The 22,377-nt window shown below is 42.0% G+C and overlaps 1 protein-coding gene across 2 annotated transcripts; it reads left to right on the forward strand.

Moving 5' to 3' along the window:
- Positions 1-337: 337 nt before the first annotated feature.
- Positions 338-12,194, forward strand: AQP4 (aquaporin 4). Of its 2 annotated transcripts, none has more exons than XM_009471248.2 (5): positions 338-546; positions 4,977-5,391; positions 6,302-6,466; positions 6,829-6,909; positions 9,517-12,194. In XM_009471248.2, the coding sequence occupies exons 1-5, from the start codon at positions 473-475 to the stop codon at positions 9,793-9,795; spliced, it is 1,014 nt and encodes a 337-aa protein (XP_009469523.1). In that variant the 5' UTR covers positions 338-472; the 3' UTR covers positions 9,796-12,194. The 2 variants fall into 2 exon arrangements, with proteins under 2 accessions (XP_009469523.1, XP_087610678.1); XM_087754552.1 differs by lacking the exon at positions 338-546 and adding an exon at positions 605-731.
- The last annotated feature ends 10,183 nt before the right edge of the window (positions 12,195-22,377 follow it).

Raw genomic sequence — 22,377 nt, forward strand, 5'->3', positions numbered from 1 at the left:
ACTTAGGTGACTTTGATTTTTTTCTTATTATGTAAAGGGCTGGTTTTTTCAATGGATTGTTTTCATACTGTAGATTCAATGGGTTCTTCTCAAGGTGAGGACCATCTGAATTTCCTCAATAGCATCATGGTCTAATTTCAACAGTTCTTTTCACTGGCCTCCGTTGGCTTTCCACACTAGGCAAAACTTTGTTGAATTCAGCAACTTCCAAAAAATTAAACACTTTGAGTAACCAGCAGAGTTTTGGTAATGTACCAATAGGTATTTTAGGTGGATAAAGCTCCTTGACGGCAGAGCAGCTTAGACTTTATTTCCTTCGATAGGCTGTGCGGCACAGAAGAAACTGAGAAACCTTTGAGCCCTTCCCGATGCTGCGCAGCCCCCGCTGCAGCAGCACAGTGGGCTCGCTTCGGCCCTGGCTTCTTCTTTTAAGAAGCCTCCGCGAACCCCCTGAATTAATCTGCATATTCACATGATCGCAAATGACCCGCGCCCGGTGCCGGGGCGGCAGTTTCTCAAGTACCCTTCGCCCGCACGGAGCAGCAGGTAGGGGACCGCGGCGCTGGCCAGCCGCATGCTTGGCAGCCGTGCCACCCCCCCGCCCCGCTCCCCGAGCCCACCCCGGCCAGCGCTGCCCACCCGCGCCCGCGCTGCCCACCCGCGCCCGCGCTGCCGCGCCTCCGCGCCCGCCGGGGAGGCATGAGCGACGGAGCGGCCGCTCCGCGCCGCGGGTGAGTGCGCGGCCCTCCGCGGGGCGCGGGGGGGGGGGGGGAGGGGGCGGCCCACCCAAACCGAAGGTGACTTTATAGGAAAGGTTGGGAACGAGGGGAGGGGGGTGCGCGGCTGCGGGAGGGGCGCCCCTTCTCCGCGCCCGCGGGGATCCCCCCGCGTTGTCCGGTCGCGGGAGGAGTGCGCAGCCGGGTGGCCCTCGCTGCGCCGGCGGGGGGCTCGGGGGTGCTGCGAGCTGCCTCTCCCCGGCGTTTTGCACCGAGGGATGGTGGCTCCCGGGGCACCGGGCTCCCCCTCCCCGAGGGCGCTGCCGGAGCCTTGCGGTCGTCCTTGGGTTTTAACGCCAGAGATGCGAAGGGGGCAGAGGGTTGCAAACCCCTCTCCTTTTCCACATCCTAAAACTTTGTTTTGGTTGGCACTGGTGGTCCTGCAGCACGGAGAAGTCTGTGCAGAAAGCCCAGCTCCTGCACAGCCATAAAGCTGCGGTGCTGGGGTCCCAAGCCTCCCCTTCCCACCGCCTGTAGATATCCGTGTCAGTCGCTCACTCAACATCATATTGGAAAATGGGGCGAAATGGTTATAAGCAAGCACTGCGATAGTGCATTTGTTTTGCAGCAGTAGCCTGCCCCCCTCCTCCCCCCAAGTTGGCAAGTAGGTGCCTAATGTCCATTTGAGCTACAGCCAGCTGTGCCAGCACAGGTCGGGGAGGATCTGAGTTTGCCGCGGAGATGCCACTGTAAATAGCTGCCGCACGCACAAAACTTCTGTTCGACGGTAGCGTCATGTGGAGTGGCTGGCTGCAAGCCCACGTCCAGGCTGTTTGCTCTGCTCCTCAAAATGATATTAGTTAGAAAAGGAAGAATTTTAAAAATACCATTTGACTTTTGTACTGAAGCCTTTGTTACTATTTATATTGTTACGGCTTTGAAGCCATAATTGTGCCTGCAGCCCTGATGGCAACGTGACCTGTAAAAACCCACCTTGCATCCTGCTAGGCACAGTCCGCTGTGTAATCTTGTAGTCCAGACCGGACACTTTCAAGTGTGGCCACACGTGAAATTAATGTGTGACCAGAACATCAAAGTGTCTTTCTGTTTTCCTGTTGTATTTTGTATTTATCTAAGGCAGTGGTGCTTAGGGACATGGTTTAGTGGTGGACTTGGCAGTGGTAGGTTAATGGTTGGACTTGATGATCTTAAAGGTCTTTTCCAACCTAAACAATTCTATGATTCTATGAACAACAACTACTCCAAAAAATTGTTTTGCAACTTTGATGGCAAATCCTAGCTGCTGCAAAGTCCCATTTTGGTTTCAGACTTGGCACGGCCATCACTCTCACTCTGTCTCATCTCAAGCCTTTAAATTAACTGCATGCTGAAAAAATAGTGGATGTTGGAGATGGTGTTGATTTCTAAGTTGCTGATAGCCTTTGAATTTAAGTGAAAACCTGGACTCAGGGCTCAGTATTAAGCTTTTAATAACACTTGTAGGTTTTTTTCCTGTGGGGAAGAAAGGTGTGCAGTTTGAAAGAAAAATTTGGCTGTGACAGCTGGGCATTTTGCTGGGTGTTGAAATCACAGGAAAACAGACCGCTTCAGAAAAACATGTGCATTAAAAATAGATGTTTAGATCATTAACTATCAAAGTATGGCTGACAGTGTAGTTCTACCATTTTGATTTTTTTTCCATGTAGCATGCTGTTTTAGAAGAACAGACATTTTCTTTATGTTGATGAGCAAGCTTCTGTGTTTGAGTTATGATCTTGGCTTGGATGCAGCATTTTTGCATTTTCAGGGTTATAAATAATATTGACTGAATTGTTTGGACGTGGTCTCAGCTGGAGAAGCAGTATAAGACCTGCCCTTCATAAGTGGTAGCCTCCTTCTAGACAGGTCCATCAGCAGTTCAGCAGAAGGTGTGATCTTCTGGATCCTCCCTGTCTCTCTCTTGCACATGTGCGTGCACGTGCACGCACTCTTAATGTGTTCTTCCAAGATGTTCCACAGCTAGAGGGAAGCTAATTGCATGATTTTGATACCAAGTACGAACACCCTTTTCTGTCCACTTCTACAGGATGAAGGAATGTAATTAATTTGCAGATCTCACTATTCTCTGTGTACAGAAAGAGATGGTCAGGCACACTCGAACAAAGAAGTCAGGAGTCACCATACCGCTCTCTCCCATGCTCCAAAAACCTACCTTCCCTCCATAGTGCCCTTGGTGGTTGGAAATTTTGCAGAAGTCTGGAATATAACACTAGGGCTTGCATTTTGCTTAGCAAGCGAAAGCTCAGGGAAATCCAGGTTGCATCCCAACTGAGCTGGGGGTGAAAGGGTGGATGAGTGCTGCTTCCCTTGTCTGTGCATCCAGGTTTCTTTTCCATAGGCTTCAGGATATATGAAATGTTCACCTGGGACATGCCCTGGCAAAATGAGCTTTTCTCAGTATGGATATAGCACCTGGATCTTACTTAGTCCACTAAAATATATTATTAGTGAGGAAGCAGAAAGGGTGTCGGAGGTAAACCTTTAGATTTCAGTGAGAATCTGGGCATAGGGTTCAAAGGTAAGGACGACCAAATACCTGTGAGCTTCAGCATTGGGGAAGACAATGATTTAGGAGACATTTTGAACAAAAAGCCTAGTCTAGATAGTTGGTCATTAACTGACTGTTAATATGAGATCTTACAAAAACATCTTTCCGTTTGTCTTGAGTTTGACCCAAAACCAGAAGACTTTGGAGATGACTTTATTCTCTTTTGAAGTTCTGGCTTCCATTTTTCTCTAGCAGAGCAAGTCCTGCTCAAGTCTCTCAGATCACTTCACGAGCACTTTACAACAGCCATTTGCAGGAGATAATGTAATTCTTGTTCTTATCTGAGGTTCTAGAGAACTGAGACAGAGTTCAAATGACCTATCCAAAATACACAGTAAATTAGCATAAGAAATGAGACAGGGAAACAAATTATTTGCTCCAGTTGCAGGATTAAATTGCCTTTCCATAACTCACTGCAACTGTTAAGAAATTCATGGGCCATTCCTCTTGCAATAACTTGAAAAGGGCAGACATGCCTTTTATGCTTCTTTCTGATGTAAGTGGTATTAAATATGCATTGTAGCTCAGTTACCTTAGATAACTGAGAATAAATTCATCCATCTTCCACTTGAAATTCTGTTCCCAAATGTAGCAGCTGAATATTCTTTCTTTTGTTTTCTACTTTTTGGAGGGGTTGGAGGTTTTTTGCTTTTGTTTTTAGAGAAGAATCTTGTTAGCATTCCTTAGAAACTCATTAAAATGCTTCCCTTTTGGCTTATTCTCCTAATTTATTAATACCACAAATAACTTTTCTTTGGTGACCCACTTTCATAGGTATCTGAACATCTAGCAAAATTGTAACTCATCAGAAAGGCAGTGTAGACTAATAAATAATATCTCCAGACAGAGAGGAAAATCAAGACACTTCTTTCTTTGCGACACAGAGTTTTACACACAAAACATACAGAAAATATTGCTCTATTCCACAGCTTACTTGGCACCCTTAGCCCAAAAGAAAGCACTTTATTGATTGCATGATTGATTTAAAGGTCAGAATTTAGGATTGCATCTATTCTCCTGGCTGAATTCAATTTTTACCCTACATCCACAGTGAAGAAACTGCTCTTTGCATAAATATAAATTGAAATATTGGTCTGCGTGAGTGTTCAAACAAATAGACTTTCTCTTATAGCTCCCAGGGCAACCTCCCAACACTACACTGTTATCAAAACCATTAGGGTTTGACTAAAATACTGCTTTTTATTGAATTATTGTACCTGCTTTGTGAAAAGTACAGATCTGCTTAGAAAAAGAGGATACCCACTGATTTAATGAGCATGATGGTCAACAGGCCACTGGAAGCAGTAGGGCTGTAGAGACTCTAAGTCAGGCAAACGTCAGCTAGTGTAGAAGAATACACTTATTTTCATACTCACTTACTTCAAAAGATACAGAGGTTGCTTTTTGTGAACTGAAGCTATACAGACAGACTTATCGCAAGGGGTGATTAATTACCCTGTGTCCTGCAGACATGCAAACACTGGTCATGTTTTAAGGGCAGTCTGCGCCGAGAGTGCAGTCTGTGGTTGTCCCAGACCAAGGATACTCAGCATTGCTGCCTTTTCTCCAAAGTCTGCTGGATAGCAACCCCCTAACAGGAGAGTATAAGGCTTATTTTGTGACTTCTGATGAAGCTTTGTTTTCCTTTTCAGTAAGTGTGGACGTCTGTGTAAGTGTGAGAGCATCATGGTGGCATTTAAAGGAGTCTGGACTCAGCCCTTCTGGAAGGCCGTTTCGGCAGAATTTTTGGCCATGCTCATTTTTGTCCTCCTCAGCCTCGGCTCCACAATCAACTGGGGTGGAGCAGAGAAGCCCCTGCCTGTAGACATGGTCCTTATCTCTCTCTGCTTTGGACTCAGCATTGCAACCATGGTGCAGTGCTTTGGACACATCAGTGGAGGCCACATTAACCCTGCTGTGACCGTGGCAATGGTCTGCACGAGGAAGATCAGCCTCGCCAAGTCCGTCTTCTACATTCTTGCCCAGTGCCTGGGAGCCATCGTGGGCGCAGGCATCCTTTACCTAGTCACACCGCCAAGCGTGGTGGGAGGCCTGGGAGTCACTGCGGTAATCGCTTCTCCTCCAGCTCTTGAACTAGACTAGCTTAGAGCCTAAGAAAATACAATCAGTGTCACTCAGAATAAAGAGACCTCAAGTAGAGATTTTAAGAGCTTGCTGCTTTATTTACAACATCTAGACAGGGCTTAAAGCTCTCTTTTGGATGGGTTTATGCAGCGTAATATCTATAGCTGTTCTTTTTATACAAGTTTTCTTTCCTAGAACTTCCCCAAATCTGATGACAGCAGGTAATGTTAATTTACATACAAAATTTAAATAATATATGCGTGAAATGCCATTTTTATATGGGTTGGGGAGGGGGAAATTAATTCTATGCCATTATGATGGGGATTGAAAAAACATCAATTTAAAATGACATACTTTTGAAATAGATTGTGGCTTAGATTTCAGCTTTGTTCTAAACTAATAAGGAATGCCATCAGTTAGCCCTGTTGCAGGACTTATTAAAAATGCACTTGAGCCACACACTGCTTAATTTTTAATTGAAATTTAAATTAATTAAGTCAGGGCTAATTAATGAATTTATAATTGAATAGTAAATTACAGTGCTCCCAAGAAAAAAATGGTGAAGGGGAAGTGCAGCATTTGCAAATCCCTGTGTAAAAATAAATCATACTTCTGCAGTCTAACTTTGAAGTTCTTGTTGGATGTTACTGTTAAGCCTTCTGTTCTCAGTCCAGCAGTAATTTTCCATGGCTTTCAAAATAAAAAAAAAAAAAAAAAGGGGGGGGCGGGAGAAAAGGGTGGGGGAAACCTGTACCTCTAAATTTCATTTTTGTCTTTCAATGTGTACCATTTAGAAATACCTTTCATTGAAATACAATTAATGTATGTGGTGTCTTTCCGATTTACAGAATCACCTTTGTTTCATCTCCGGTGTTTCTTTCCCTTCTTCCAGGTACACGGGGATCTTTCCGCTGGCCATGGACTCCTGGTGGAGTTGATAATTACATTCCAGCTGGTTTTTACTATTTTTGCCAGCTGTGATTCAAAACGAAGTGATGTCACTGGTTCAGTAGCTTTAGCAATTGGATTTTCTGTTGCAATTGGACATTTATTTGCTGTAAGTTAATGGCTTCTCTTTAAAAAAATAGACCCCTTGTCCCTTTATGACTACTTCGGAAGTAAATGGAAACTTCTGTGGCCTTTATAGCTGCTACAGCTATATAGCTGCTATATTCTTTATGGATCCACGCCAAAACCCTTTGGAGTAGCAGGAGGGTCCCCTTGGGTAGGGTGTTGCACCAGATCTTTTCTGCCTGTTTATGTGATGACTTTGTTAATTTTGTGATAAGACTCGGGAGAGTAACAATACCAGCTGTCGAGATTAAAAGCCATACAAAACCAGGGTGTCCCATAATACAAGGACTAGTAGAAATGGAATAACAACCTTTAATAACAGGTAGCATTTTGTTTCTGCTTTAGATCAATTACACCGGTGCCAGTATGAACCCTGCTCGATCATTTGGACCTGCTGTGATCATGGGGAAATGGGAAAACCAATGGGTAACTCAGCTTTCATGCTTCCTTCACCACAGCGACAAACAGCTATCAGGATTTTCCATACATCATTTGCTTTTAGTTATCCATCCCAGTACGTCCCATAGAGACCATCACTGAGGAAGACAGGCGCTGACCTGCCACAAGCTTTGGTATAATTATGCTCCTCACCTAGGACTGCGGTGCAGTATGCAGCACGTTGGAACAGCATCTTGCTATTCAGGGGCCGTTTTGTGGAGGTAGTAGCTGGGGTAGAAAGGAAATCATACAAAAAGTTCAAAACAAAAAAAGCAATCCAGCAAGACTGAAAGAATTGAACCGCTAGAAAGAAAAATCCTCGGAGGCAGATTGCAAACCCCCCCATCATGCTGGTGAGAAGTTATGGAAGTAATTCTGTCAGCTTCACATTTCACCTGGTTCTGCAGCAAACTGGGGCAGACATATAAAATGAGAGCAGGGACCCTCTGTGATCTGGTTCCCGGGGGAGAACCTGCCTCAGCAAATGCCCGCAGTGAGAGATGAAGGGGTTGCCGTCTGCTCTTTGCAGACCAGACCAGATGTTACCTGCTTCAGTTTGAAAGCGTCAGCTTAACTAGGAGTATTTGCGTACGAAACAATTTGATAAACAGATTGTGAATGATGCAGTCATTTTCTATAGCATCTCACTATTAAACTTATTAAAAAACAGTTCACATTTTATAAGGGAGAGATGGACTGCAGCTCAGCCTCACCTAATTAAAGACAGGGAAAGCACTTATAGGGACACTTTCAATGCTAACTGTAAGAGCTGCATATTACAGCGCATATAAGGATTTTCTTGATTTTTAAAGTATGAAGCCCACATTGCTCCCACTGCAGCTAATAACAGAAATAGCATTGTCTTCAGGCCCTAAGGCTCCAATTCTGCAAACACGATACTATGTGTAACTTTGTTCCCAAGAGTTATCCTATTGAGGCAGATTTACCCAGTTATCAGTGAATGGCTTGTTCATATGAAAAACTGCTGTAGTTTTTCACAGGATTGATTATCCATACTCTGAGGGAGCCTGTAATTTATAACTAAAGCTATAAACAATAAACAAATGTACCATGGAGAAACTTGTAGGCGAAGCTTAGCTACTGTCCTGGTCACTTGGAAAGTTGGCCTTTTCTCCTCCTCTAGAGCAGTGACATTGGCATGCCATTGACAGAAGCCCGTGGGCTTCTGCACCTACTAATGTTACACAACTGCTGCATGTCATGCTGAAATAGATACATACCCTACAAAGTTGTGTATGTCGGTTGTATTTGCTTATTCAAATTAGTTAATCAGGTAGCTGGCTGCCTGTTTGATTCTGCAGGATCAGAAGCCAAATTTGGATTATTTTGGAAATCTGAGTCTGAAATACTGAAGTAGAACTGTTTGTGTATACACTAGGAAAGGTTTGTTTCCTTAAAAGTTCATTGTTGCCTTGGGTGAAAATGCAGAAAGAAAAACACTTTTTCTACATTGGCATTCATTTTGTGTGTCATCTTGCAGACCATCCACATATGTTGTCTACAGCTGGCAATGAGCAATGAAAATTTAGAGGAGGCCTCTTGGAAAGAGATGGATTAATAAAACTTGACAAAACTATTTCTGTTTGAAGATGTGGGCCTGCTTCTCCATCATCTTACCCCTGCTAGTTTAAAAGCAAAGCTATGCCAGAGCAGCTATATGTTGTAGGTGACTACAGAGCTGTATTTGACAAGTCATACATGACTCCATCAGGATCTGTGGCCTTTTTTGTCTCAAGAAATGTTATAGATATGGTTGATCCAAATAAGGATGATGAAGTACCTGTACTTTTGTCTTATTGGACAAAGTTTAAAGACAGTAAGTTAAATCTCACATAAAGAGGGGGGGAAAGCCGCTCTCTATTAACAGGAGAAGGTAGGGCCAGCCAGAGAGGATGCCTCTGTGCCTGTCCATGGGAGGTGTCCATAGCTTCACTGCCGCTCAGCCAGTCTGTCCCAGAGTGTTGGTAACCAGACACGTAGACTGAAATCTTTTTCAGGCATCAGGGAAGTAGTAACTGTACCTCACGGACATGTCAGCATAGGTCCCTCTTCTCCTCTGCTCCGTGGTGTCCACTGCCTGGTGATTCTCTAAACGCTGGCATGAGAGGAGTTTTTAGGGAAGAGCTGCACCCATGGTTGCGAGGTGGTTTAGATGACTGGATTCAAGGTCACTAGGGAGTATTTCTGAAGGGGGTGAAATATATGTGAGAAGAGACTAGGGGGAGGCAGAAAGAAAAAAGAAAATGACCTAGGACTAATGCCATTAACTGCCTAAGAGACTGCCTTTTGATTTTAGAGCAGTCACTTAATTGCTGAGCTCCAGGTCATCATCTGTGAAATCTATGGTAGCTACACTTCCCTGCCTCATAAACTGGTAAGATGGCAGATTTCATCCCAGTTCATGAAAGCCAGGGAATTATGTGACCATGCATTTATGGAGAGCTGGTTTGGGCCAGGGCATTTTGCCGAAACTTTTCTGGGCAAAGTCTCTAGTGACATGCTTTTCTCTGAGGCCCTGGCTTCTTTATTTGCTCTAGAGCTTAATGCTTGTCTTTTTTCCACCTCTTTTTTCAGGTATATTGGGTGGGACCAATAATAGGAGCAGTCCTTGCTGGTGCTCTTTATGAGTACGTCTATTGCCCAGACACTGAACTCAAGCGCCGTTTTAAAGATGTCTTCAGTAAGGCTACCCAGCCGTCCAAAGGGAAGTACATCGAGGTGGATGATAACAGGAGCCACGTAGAGACCGATGACCTGATCCTGAAGCCTGGCATAGTTCATGTGATTGATATCGACAGGGGTGAGGACAAGAAAGGAAGAGATCCATCCAGCGAGGTGTTGTCTTCTGTATGACTAGCAAGAAGCACTGAAAGCAGAGAGCAGCCTGCTAGCACGTCCACAGATATCCTTCCACCTATTAAAGAAACAGATCTCCTCTAGACTGAGCATCTACCATTTCTTGACAGGTATGGTGTGGGCAGCTGCATGGTAGTGGTGTCACCAAACCATACGCCTGCTCAGTTGGAAGATTAGGACTTTGCTATAATTAGGATTCCCCATCTATTATTCCAAATTAAGAGTTGTTCCTAGTATTTTCCTTTCCTTCTTTCTGGAGCAACCCCAAAGTCAAAAAAAGAGATGAAAGCATTCTCCTTTAATAAATCAGTCAATAATGAGATAAAGATAGAGATGTTTAACATTCAGATTGACAGTTAAGACATATCAGGAAAGGCCCATAGACATGAAGACCTACTTATCAGATTGTTCTTCTGACACTTAATTGGCTGTTGTTAGCTCCGATTTGAACATCTTATCCATTAAGCGTTCTCTGCGAGGTTCAGGGACAGCACCAACAGTATTTAAGAGTTTTATCTACAGTCAAGCAAAGGAGTATTGTTTCCACTCATGTACATCACTGTTGCCTTGCAAACTACCTCTGAAAAAATGATATTTTAATAGGCTTAAAAAAAAAATTTCTATCAACCCATCAAATTTCATTCATGTGATTTGTGCTATAAATATATTACCTTCATCCCTTCCCAAGAGTAAATATGCCGAAACTGAATGCTGAAGTCTACTGTAATAAGGCTGAAAAGCATTTGACTGTACTTCATGCTCCCTCTTGTCATTGTCTATCTGGTGAAACATTCTCCTGGGGTTTGACTGTTGACCATTTAGTGTTAGCAGACTCTCAAGGTCATGCAAAGAATATGAAGGCTTTCCTGTTACTTAATAACTCAAATAAGAGATATCAGAAGAAAAGAAGGCATATCTGTTTTCAGTGCACTTGTTCAAATACACATTTCTGTGCTAATTTATGTAAACTAAAGGTTTAAATTACTTACCTACTTTCTTACAAGATGGTTGGAGATATGGGTTTTTTAATTTATTAGTAATGTAGAGGGTTTTTAACTTTTAACTGTATTGAAATACTGATTGAGAAATATTTTTTAATAATGGATGATAAAAATATGACTGCTTCTGGCTTTTTGTTGTGACTGATGCCTATTTGAACAGGACCCATGCTTGTTACAGTATTCATATAGTCTTAATTACACCTCCGGCAAACGTTTCTTTATCTGTTGTTAGGCAAAGATGCAAGCATTTGCAGGGTTTTTTTAGGGGGAAAGGGACACGAAATATGTTCGATAATGAGTCTTTCCCTTATAGAAGTATTTTGACAGACATAATCACCCCAGCAGAACATTTCTGTAAAGCTGTTACTGACTTACTGCTTTTGTTTCTGATCAGTGGCTTTGAGTTTTACAATATGCAGCTGCAGAGCAGTCAGGAGCATGGTATTATTACTGTAATTATATATTTTTTATTTTGAAACTGAAAAGCTACTCCTGCCTATTTAGCAATAAGAGGGGGGAAAAAAGCATTAGTCCTGACTGTGGGCTGTAATAGCCTTGTCTGTTCTTTGACATACTCTACATGCAATCTTTATTACAGGGAATTAGATGTTTCTAATGAGATAATAAACCACTGCTACCCTCAAATCTATGCACTGTGATCCAAGGTCAATTCTACTATCCCAACTCGCAGCACTGTATAGTCCCAGCATGTCCTGCCATAGTCATTTTCCTAGTTTCACACTTTTCTTGTCTTAAACCCTGTTAGTGTGGTGCAAGCTCCCTGCATTGAGCATGAGATTCATGACTCCTTCATGCATTTGCAGTTGGGCCATGATCTCTCCCTTATTCCACCCAGGCACAGCATGTAGCACACACAGGTGCAGGACAGGGCTTCCTTGGGTGACCCAGCGACAGCCCTGCTCCCGACGCGGGAGCCCTCCCGGCAGACACACTCCCCGTCACATACCTGTTGCAGCATCACAGCAGTGGCTGCCTGTGGAGTCTGGTAAAACAGCTGATATTTGTCCTTAGCTGTGCCCCAACATGGTGACAGCATCACGGTTCAAGGGCATGAGCATGGTTAGGGACCTGCAAGGGACAATGTCAAATCACAGATAAGAGCTCCTTCCCACAGCAAGGACTAACTCTCCTGGGGAAGGGCAACAGAGGTGTGGTGTTTAGACCCCTGCATCCCTCTGCTCAGATGGGTAAATACCATGCTAAATAGATTCAATGAGAAGGATCAAAACTTGTGTGGGTTTTTTTTGTCTAGGCATTTGTTCTGGGTTTGGTGGTTTTTGTTTATTTTTATTTTTTTCCCCTTCAAATGCTGTATTTGTTAAAGGGACACTTTGATTAAACCTTTTGCGTGGCTTAAAGAGGTAAAGAGCAATACACATAGCACTGGTGGATTTTTAAGCAAAAAGGTTTGCATTTTTGTATTTAAAGACACTGCTTAGAAGCTCTTAATTTGTGAATTTTGCATGGTACTGTGTTATTTAAATAAGAAACTGTGATTTGTTTTATGCTTAAGGGTCCTTTGCACAAATGGCTTGATTTTCCTTAGCCAGCCTGATTCTGCTGCCAAGGTGAGCATAATACGAGCATAGCACCAGCCACCTCAGGAGGATTTTTTCTTTGAAACACTTTCTATTAATGAAGTGTGGCAAACACTCAGAACCAGTTCTAGGAAAACTCATCACTCAAAGAGGGTATCAGAGAGATGACACTGAGACTCCTGAAAAGATTAGGGGAAAGAAGGGAAGCTAAAATAAAGATACCACTAGACAGTAAAGGATGTTGCCATGCCATTGGACATTAGTAGGAAAGCAAGATATGGTAGGTCTGCTCCTGCTCCCACAGAACGAGACCTATGGAAGAGTTTGTCATTGACTACGGTGGAAATGATCCTGAGCGTTTTTTGGGGCCTGATGGCTTCTCGCTTGCACTTCACTCTGCTTTTTTCAAAATCAGAGTCTTTCAGCAAGATACTTAATTCTGGAAGGAGATGCGTTCGACTTGAGGTTTATGACCCACCCTAAAGTAAATCCTTAGGAGTGGCTGTCACCACAGCCAGTTGTGCCCCACTACAAGAGATCACCATCCATGTAAGGGAACATCACTCTTCAGCATCCCCTAGGACTTTATTTAGCTTTGACCTGCAGGGATGTGTGCTTCTCTAAGTTGGTTTGCAGTGGTATCATCACTCTACAATAGTCACATTTGGTTAAATAGTAGACTAGCATGACCTTTTTATGCGTTGGAAATACTTCTGCCTTAATATGATTTTAAAATATGTATTTTAATACTGTTTGAGATTTATGTTCTAAAGGCCTTCAGCTCTTAAATTGCATCTCATAATGTAATGTGGTGTCCTCTTAAAGTATATATTGTTTGGGGTGGGAAACAGTAAATGTCTTTTGTTTATGATGGTGGATGGATATCACAGGAAGTCTGCCAGGCATGTCATCATTCTGATGTCCTAAAAAAAACATGGATGAGTCTCTCACTCCTCCATGATGGCACGATTGTTCCCAATGCTATATTTGCACGTTAACAAACACATTCAAAATACTTAATCGCTGGATTTCAGAAAAGAAAGGATGGAAGCAAAAGGTGGTTACCCTGAGGCACACAAATACATTTGGGGTTGCATGAACTCTGAGGACTTTATCAGCCAAATTCTAACTATTCTCAGGAAAAGAAAAAAAAAAAAAAGAGAAAAGAAACCCTGCAGCATTTGAGTTGTCATAATAACTCTTCTCCCGTTGAAGTATTTGGAAGCTGTATCTTTCATTCATTCAGTGGAAGCAGGAGCAAGACTCATCTCATGCAGTGTTCAGGCTTGTGACGCATATTTGCATATGAGCTTTTCAAAACGTGTTTTATTTCTGATTATAAATAATTGCCACAGTATCTGCTTAGAAAGCTACACGGCCTTCAAATTTCCACCTTTCTAGTCCTTGGTGGCATAGCAGTTGCTGCTGTGCTCTGCAACATTTTATCTGCAGTCTGTGTAACACATCCAGGATATTATACACCATCCAATGTTTTTAATCTAAATAAAATACATGAGAATTTACATTGTGAACCTTTCTTTCCAAGGTGAGAGATGAAAACACCATGCACAATTTTTTGTATCTCAAATCAACCTGTGTGTACCTGAGTTTCTTAAGGACTTACTAAATAGACAAGATGCAAATATAGGCTGAACTATTTGTTACCCACTTATATGATCTAAATCATACTGATGCAGCCTGTAATTTAGGACAAATGAGGTCAGGCAAACTATGTACATTAATTTTTCCACAAGACTGCTTATTGTTGGAATGCTTAGTCACCATGATATCAGAACTAATGTTATAGGACTTAAAATTTCCATATGTAACATTCAGAATAATCTACTGAAATATACACTATAAAATAATACATGATTATCTGGTTCCCACTTGTATTCTACTGTATCTCACACTACTGTTGCAAATAAATTATCTATTAAAAAAATAAAAGCATCATGTGGTCACTGGAAATGTTTAATGATTCTAAAGCTCAGGACTGAAATATAAGGAAAAAACTCAATCCAGCCAATAGAACATGTCTAAAAGGAGTCTGGAAGTGTGTGCAGCTGAGAATGAATGATTTACTGTGGAAAAATATTCACCAGTGAAGAGAGGATATTGTGAAAGAGATTTAATATCTGTATGGAAACAAGCTAAACCAATTAGAACAAAAATTATACTGGTACATGTACATCACTGATTTTGCTAGGTGGTTTTAAAACTCATAGGACTAGTGGAGAGCTAAGTTTTGCAAAAGTGATAGCAATGACACTGGAACTTCAGAGTCCTTTCACTAAAGCATGGCGTGCAATACCAAGCTCCCATGAGGAACTTCAGTAATGGAAGTCAAGTCCTTTAGCAACTACATTTCTAGTTGTCTGGCTCCTTGCTTGGAACGTGAATTTTAGCTCCTAAGACACATTATGGCATTCATGGAGGAAGTTAGGATCTTGAAAATGATTAATATGAAACGCCATCACCTGGGATAGCATCTAATCAGCAGGGAGAGCTGAGAGCAGACTTTTACCTGAAACTCACCCCTCACAGAGGTTCAGCTCTTGCTTTCAGCTTCTTCATATCCAAGCTCCAGAGGCACCTCTCAAGAGGCTGGGGGCGAGTTGGGCGGTGTCTCTGTGCATGGCATATATCTTACTACACACGTGATCTGTACCTTACTGAAAGAAGTTACCAAGGGAATTTAGGCAGAATTAGTAAAATTATTTTGGGATCACAAACATGTAAGGTAGGGGCCACTTTGACGTTTTGGGAGACTCACAGACAGGAATCTAGGGGGTTGGAGAGTTAGAAAGGCAGACAAATAGTGATGTAGCTGTCTTCAGGGTTAAGATGCAGCAGAGTCCTGGGAGGAACAGGAAAGCAACAGTGCAGGCAAGGGAGAGCTTTGTAGTGAACCTCTTACCCAGTGTTTGCTGGCACTGTGGTATCACTTACAGAATAAAAACATGGTCCCTGTTGTATGAGGACATGCACATAGGCTTGTGGGATCATATCTGAGCCATCGAATGGGAGAGGCTGAGCTGTGCTGGGTGAGTGATGTCTTTACTCTAAGCTTCAGTGGCAACACGGGCTTCGGTAGCTACAACTGCAAAGAGCAACTGTGGCCCAGTCATCTGCTTAAAAAGAGAACTTAGAGTGTAGATATTCCCCATATCAGCTTCCTTTTGAACCCTCCTTTGGCTTTAGATGCCTTTATCTGTTGCAGATTGTGGCTTATTGCAAGCGTTATAAGCTGCTTTATTTATATCAGACTGATAACTGTTATCTTGGCTATTAATTTCTTTCGACCTTTCTTGACTCATTAGAAAAGCAATCCTTACAAGTACAGACTGTGGAATAATCTAGCTAAAAAAGCAATCACAAGGTTCTTTTGAAAGGCGAAAGGAGCTTATATTATTTGTCTCTCACCTTGCCATGTGTGATGGGCAGAGGCTTTCTGCATCTGTGTCTGGCAAACAGAGTTCCCAACTGCTCTTCTCCACTCACGAACAGCAATGACCTTCCTATGATGCTTCATCCCTACTTCCCTTTTGATATGAATCTTCATAAAAAGCTCTGGAATTCACAGTATGTCTAAAAGTTTGCTTTAACAGACTCTATGTGTGCACACACGTGTGTGAAAGATGGTCAGAGATGCACAACTTTGCACAGCCATTGGATTTACTCCTTCCTAGCAGTGGACAACATCAGTGGGTAAAACCGTGGGAGATCAGCTGCCATTTGAGACTGCTGCATGCCCCACTGGGATCCTAATGACTCAGTCATTTATTTCCACTTATTTCTGAGCCATATGGCTTTCAGCTTGAATAGGGGTCATGGCTGTCTCCTACTGCCATGGAGCCAGTTGGGTTCTGCTGCTCTTCCTCTCAAGGTCAATTTGCCATAAGGCTTTTTTTTCCACACTTGAACTATTTAAAAATTGACTACCTTACATATTTTGGAACCTTCTAGCATGAGAAATATCTTTCTGCCTTAGGGTTATCCCCATTTATTCTGTGGGGATTATTGCTTTACTTTGGAACAGCAAATATGAAGGCATTGGAGATTCATTCGTTTTTCCTCAAAAAATACCTTTGATAATTCCTGTGATATCTCCTCTATTCTGTTCCAGTGCTTAATTATTTCCATTTGTATGGTGCCTCAGTGCCTAGCTGCCTAGTGGTCCCATCTTCAGACAGGAATGCATGCTTGTTTTGTTTTGTTTTGCTTTGCTTTATTCCCTGCCAGCACTGGAATGAGATGGTTTAGTCTCTAGATCCTCCTTCTCTGAGCTTCAAGCTGCTACTGCCACTTTGGACTTGGGGACACTTTCTCTAGGCAGCAGCAGAGTTGCCCCAGAGGGGGGCATCTCATCTGCCTTGACTTGCCAGAGCTGTACAGTACACAGGCTAAATCCTGCCTTAGCTTCACAGAAGAGATGAAGTCGGTTTGCACCAGCCAAACAGTCTTAGACAATTGCAGTAGAGTAAACAGTGTCCAAGCAAAGAAGTAATCAATTTTGAAAAGACAGGATTTAGGCTTGTGGCAAGTCCCTGGGCTCTGATTTGCAAGAAAAACATCAATAAGAAAACTGGAACAATGGTCGATTGGCCCTGTAAGTTCTGAACATATGCACATGAACATCCAGTAAGAAAAGCCTAATGCTTCATGATTAAAGATGACAGAGTAGGGACAAAATGAACTCTGGAGATCCAGAAGATGTACATAGATGTTGGACTCTGCTGCTGTTTGCCCACAGGTATTGCTCCAGAGAAACAGCTGCACAGCGTCTTCTCAGAGCTGAGTCAGACCAGCTGTACAGGGTAGGATGCACACAAACACAAATGTTTCAGACATAAGGCTTTTTTGTTTTTCTCCCTCCTTCCACAGCTGCCCAGCATACTTCAGATTTACTGGAGGCAAACATTGCTAGGGCATAAATGCAGAAGCTTCTCTAGCCTCAAGACTAAAATGTGAGAATAAAGCTTTGTGTCCTCCAACCTTTTAGCTCTGAAAAAGCCCAGCAAATACCATGGAGGGAGCTTTAACAAAGAAGGTCAAAAAGTCCATCTGGATCCCTCTGCATCCTCGTCATTCCTAGAGCTACCCTTAGAGAAGCGATCCATAGGTTAATTTATCACTGTGTAAATAAAATATCCCCCAACTTCTTTTACCACTAGCCTTTCTGACTTAAAATAAATATCCTTTGGTTGAGTGCAGGCGAAGAACAACTAAGGTTTATATATAGCAGCTATTGCTATTGTGTCTGAGTGGTGAGGAAAAGGTCAAAGTAAAATGATTTTATTCTCTTCCCAGTTAGAAAAATTGCTTTGTGTGTTTTTTTGGGGGGCGGAGGGGGACTTTGGTCTTTTTTCCTCTTATAGAGCTCTGTTTCTTTGAGGTTGTCCACACTTTATTTTATCTTTTCTACAGGTTGAATCTGCAAACATTTCATGGAATTAAGTAAAACAATTAATTTTCTCATCTAGCGAAGTCTTGCACTGTCCTTTTTTTTTTTTCCTTTGTCAAAGAATGTCACTTGAGGATGTTTTAATTTTTCTGACTGTTTGATGTCTTTGCTCTGCAGGATCCAATGGCACCCTCCATCATATGGTCTCCATTTGTCTATATTTCCTGCATAGAAATCTGTCCTTTCAATAAATTTGGGACCCTATGGGGACTGCTGAGGTTTTTACAATGGAGCGCCAACCATTTGAATTTCTGATTCAGATTCTTCATTTTCACTTCAGATGGTATTTTGCATAATTAAACACACACAGTTTCCATGAACTTTATTTCATGATGGACCTAAATTTTTATTCTGAGTCCAGCCCTTTTTTATCCATTTTCTCAACATTTTGTTAATTATTTAAAATTTATCACTAAAACCTCCATATTTGAGACAATTGCTTAAATAATATTTGTGTTTCTTATATTCCCTTCCATTTGTTTCTCATTTTCAGTGTCTGAAGGGCCAGCAGCTTTTGTGCCAAAAACATTTAAACATTGTGTAAAGGGAGAAAACTCACATTCTGGCAGATATATATGGCATAGGTGGAGTCTTTGGTCCTGGAAGGAGGCTGAAAAGTTGTCATGGGAGTGGCATATCCCTGCTAACACAAACTTTAGTCAACAGTGAAACATCTCATAGGTTTCAGGGTTAACTGGGAAATGTATAATCCTAACAACATAAGGTGAAAACCTAGATACTAATTTCCAGTTTTGCAGTCAGAGGATGGGAAATCCATATGATATCCCTTAGCCCTGGAAAGAGCTCCCAAGTGATTTGTCGGTACAAAATTTGTCTCGTACAATTTGGTGCTGAATCAGCTTAGAGGAAACATCTACTAAATATTTGAAGGTTCCTTTGCCATCACCAAGAACAGAGGTACTTTCTCTTCAGAGTGTCTCCACAGGCAGAAGATTCAGAGTGAGTAGGACTTCATGTGTCAGAACTCATTTGTGGGTTTAATGCAACAGTGGGAAAATAGATATTGGGTCATGTATGGCCAGAGTCGACAAGCAGGCAAGCTGAGGGCAGCCAGAGAAGTGGATGAGCACTTTGCAAATCAAGAAATGAGCTGTTTTGCACTGAGCTGCTCCCCAGACATCTCCTGTAGAGCAATGCAAACAGAGTTCTTATCTCCACCTCCAAGAAATTATGTGGTAAAAGGACCTAAATAACAGTAAGTTTTCCAGTTCCCAGAAGGAAATCTTATAGCTAAAGCAGCTTTCAAATACTGAGCCCTGAAGTTCTAGGAAATGGTTAAAACTATTTTTACAATTACATTTATATATGTCTACATAGATATAATTTTAATATTTACATTTACATATATACATATGCTTTATATATAATATAGATTTTATATATATTTATACACTTTTTTATAAATATACACAGAGATATTACAAATGGTTAAGCAGTCTTGAAATGCTCTGGTTACCCCACAGACTTAATAGTAAACTTTAATTGGGAAGATAACACAGGCAACCTGACTCCCATTCTTCTTTTCTGAACACTGGTATTTTCTCTCTTAGGAGTGTTAACGTTTCTCCAGCCAACATAAAGTGTTTATTCTGCAGATAAATCTGAAAAGGGGAAGCCTTGTCTGCTCTCATAGTTGTTACATGGACAGCATTTTCCTGTGGTTTGATTTAATGTGAAGCTATGAATGCTCTCTGTAAGTATCAAATCATTACACCTGCACTGAGTAAACATAGTGCAACTTGCTTTTGCTGAAACATGATGGTTTTCTCTTGCCTGCTTTGTACCTTCTTGAAGGCAAATCAGGTTAGGAAGTCCTGAAGATCATCTAGTTCATTTCCAGCCACAGCTGTAGGTCTTACCAGATCCTTTCCTTCAGACCATCAACTGAACTATCCAATACAGACATTTCTTTTTTTCTTTTTTTCTTTTTTTTCTTCCTTTTTTTGTGTGTGGATCCTTCTGTCTGCTTGGAGCACCTCTGGTGGTGATAACCCATTGACAAAAATAACCACAGGGATATTTTAAATTCCTTTTTTTACAGACCAAACTTTACTAGTGAGGTTGATGCCTAAGAGACATCTGCATAACCCAGGCATGGTGATTTCTGTAGGTCAGCTATTTTTCTCCTACAGACCTACAGAGGAACATGAAGGAAGGGTGGTGCCAAGAGTACAATCTTGATCATATACATTTACACTGTGGCTGTGTCTCTCCTGTCCCTCCTTAATGGCAGTAGCAGGGCTGTAAAAACCTGCTCAGTCACAGGTGTGACTTTTTGGTTGATGAGAGAGAGCTCCCTTCCCCTAGCTCACTACTGCCAGCTCTCCTGACTGAAAAGGCTGCAGTGGGTGGTCTGATATTCTTCAGCTGCCCCAGACCCACAAATTTGAGTCTGGGGTTGAAAGAGATCATTAGTGAGTACTTGGGGACATATAGCTGCTGTTAAATAGGGGGAAGGTTAAGTTTGTCTTGGGCTGGGCCTCGGCCTGGGCTGTCTATTTGGTGAAAACAAGACAGGAAGACCAGCTTTACAATAACTGGTGTGCCAAATCCACAGTATTGCCAGTTGTGCAGTAGGGCTCAGAATCACAATATTGTCTTTTTAAAGTCAGAAGAGTTTTAAATTGAAAATATTTTGTTTGTCTGGTTTTTTAAACCTCATGTGATTATCTGTTACAACTGTGAGAGCTGGAAACATCATGATCTGAGACTCCATGGTTTAAAGAATACACCTAGGCTGATAATGAAACAATTTATGAGTAGCAATGATGTTATACACTTGCATTATCCCTTCCTTTTTAATGACATTGTGATTCTGTAACAAATGAAGCAGGCGAAGTATCTCCACTGGAAATTACTTTGGGATTAAATGCTGTCAGGGGGTTAGGGTGGTCATTCCTCTCACATCAATGCAGGGGAGCTCAAAAAACCTCTGGATGAGGCTAGATCTGTTGATACCGGAAGTCTTGGACTGAATAATAGGAGGTGGCCTCAGGTGGCTTGGATGCTGTCTCAGACAATGGTTAACATAAATTGCCAGAGATGTTGCAGTAGTGGTGGTGGTGTGCTCTGTGCAATGTGACCCTGCTAACATAAATTCAAAGAGACTACGGGAAAAATGTTTGTGTTAAGAATAAAATTTGTTTTAAAAATAGATGGTGAAATCAAGAGCATGAAAGTAGGCACTTCAAAAAACATTTCACAGCAAACAATATCTCACATTAAGTGTTTCACATTAGGAATTGCACTGTATTTTAGTACTTTTTCTTCAATTTATCATCCTGAGGAGTCCCTCAGAACATTCCTTGCATGACCCTCAGAGCTTTTGTCAAAATCCAGCTGCAAACCAATCTCATAAGGGAAGCAGGAGTTTATGTTGCTAATTAGTAAGGCCCACTCAAAGATGAGCTCATAGTCCCAGAGGCAGCAATAAGTTGTTCTAATCTCTGTTAAGAAATGAGATCTCCTTTTTCTGCAGGATGTCACCTACTCAGTCAAACTAATGTATAGAAACAAAGCTGTAATGTTGTGCTGCAAGGATAGATCAGTATCCTGTCCAGTGACAGCAAAAAGGAATTATTCAAATGACAAGATAATCTGCTCTAAGTCCTCGTTACCAGAACTGAGGTTAGCCAATTGAAGTGTGCTCTGTAAAGCAGCCAAGCTCCTGGGAAGAAGCAAACCTCTTGAATCTAAGTGTCAGGGCTCTGGACCCAAAGGTCTGCAAGTCCTTTCCTCTATCATCAACACAGGCAAAGGCTGTGGGATCTTGAGAAGAAATTGTCAATATGCATTTTTTCAATGACTGACCTTCTCCCAAGCATAGGCACAGTCTATGCTCACCTGCATGGGTTTCTAGCACCTGGTTTTAAGCCATTTCTCTTTGTGTATGCTGCTGTTGAGTGCACTTGCTGTGCCAAAGATTGAAATAGTTCCAGTGTTCATAGGAGTGGTAATTGCTGCTAAGGGACTTCAGCATATAGTTGGACATGTTTGCAGAGATCTAGTGGGAGTAGATTTGGTATCACTATCCTGTTCCTTCACTTTGCTCCAGATTACCCATCTCCCACAGAACCTGGAAAAGAGCAAGTGAGTGCTCCTCAGTGGAAAGCAACCTTGGTTAAGCCATCTATCACAATTATTTATACAGAGCTGAAAGAGTTTGCACTGATACATCTGAAGACCATTCACATGGTCAGTCCTAGGAGCTTTGCCAGGAAGGTAGCAAAGGGACAAGACACTGGTGATGTCCACAACTCTTAGACTCTTCTTCACGAGGATGTCTGACCATTCCCATAGTCAGCTGAATAGAAAAGCAACATGCAGTGTGTGCTAAGAGCGTGCAATGTCTACAAGCAGTAAGTGTTCTCCAAGGATTTTTAGGGTACTCCTGGTATAAAACACTACTGCCATACTTGAAAGTAGATAGTTTCATCTTCTAGACAATGACCAGGCTGACAACAATATACGTGAACTGTGACACTTCTAGCAGATATGTGGTAATAGCCTTGTTGACTTATTTAGGAAAGCT

This window comes from Nipponia nippon, unplaced genomic scaffold, assembly GCF_047370975.1.
Source record: "Nipponia nippon isolate SJK-2023a ecotype South Korea unplaced genomic scaffold, ASM4737097v1 scaffold_1, whole genome shotgun sequence".
Classification (NCBI taxonomy): domain Eukaryota; kingdom Metazoa; phylum Chordata; class Aves; order Pelecaniformes; family Threskiornithidae; genus Nipponia; species Nipponia nippon.

Excerpts from the sequence above, each read along its gene's own strand:
- AQP4 (XM_009471248.2), top strand. The coding sequence starts at position 473 with ATGATCGCAAATGACCCGCGCCCGGTGCCGGGGCGGCAGTTTCTCAAG. Across the intron at positions 547-4,976 it reads TCGCCCGCACGGAGCAGCAG|TAAGTGTGGACGTCTGTGTA; the intron begins GTAGGGGACCGC and ends TTTCCTTTTCAG. Across the intron at positions 6,467-6,828 it reads CAATTGGACATTTATTTGCT|ATCAATTACACCGGTGCCAG; the intron begins GTAAGTTAATGG and ends TTTCTGCTTTAG.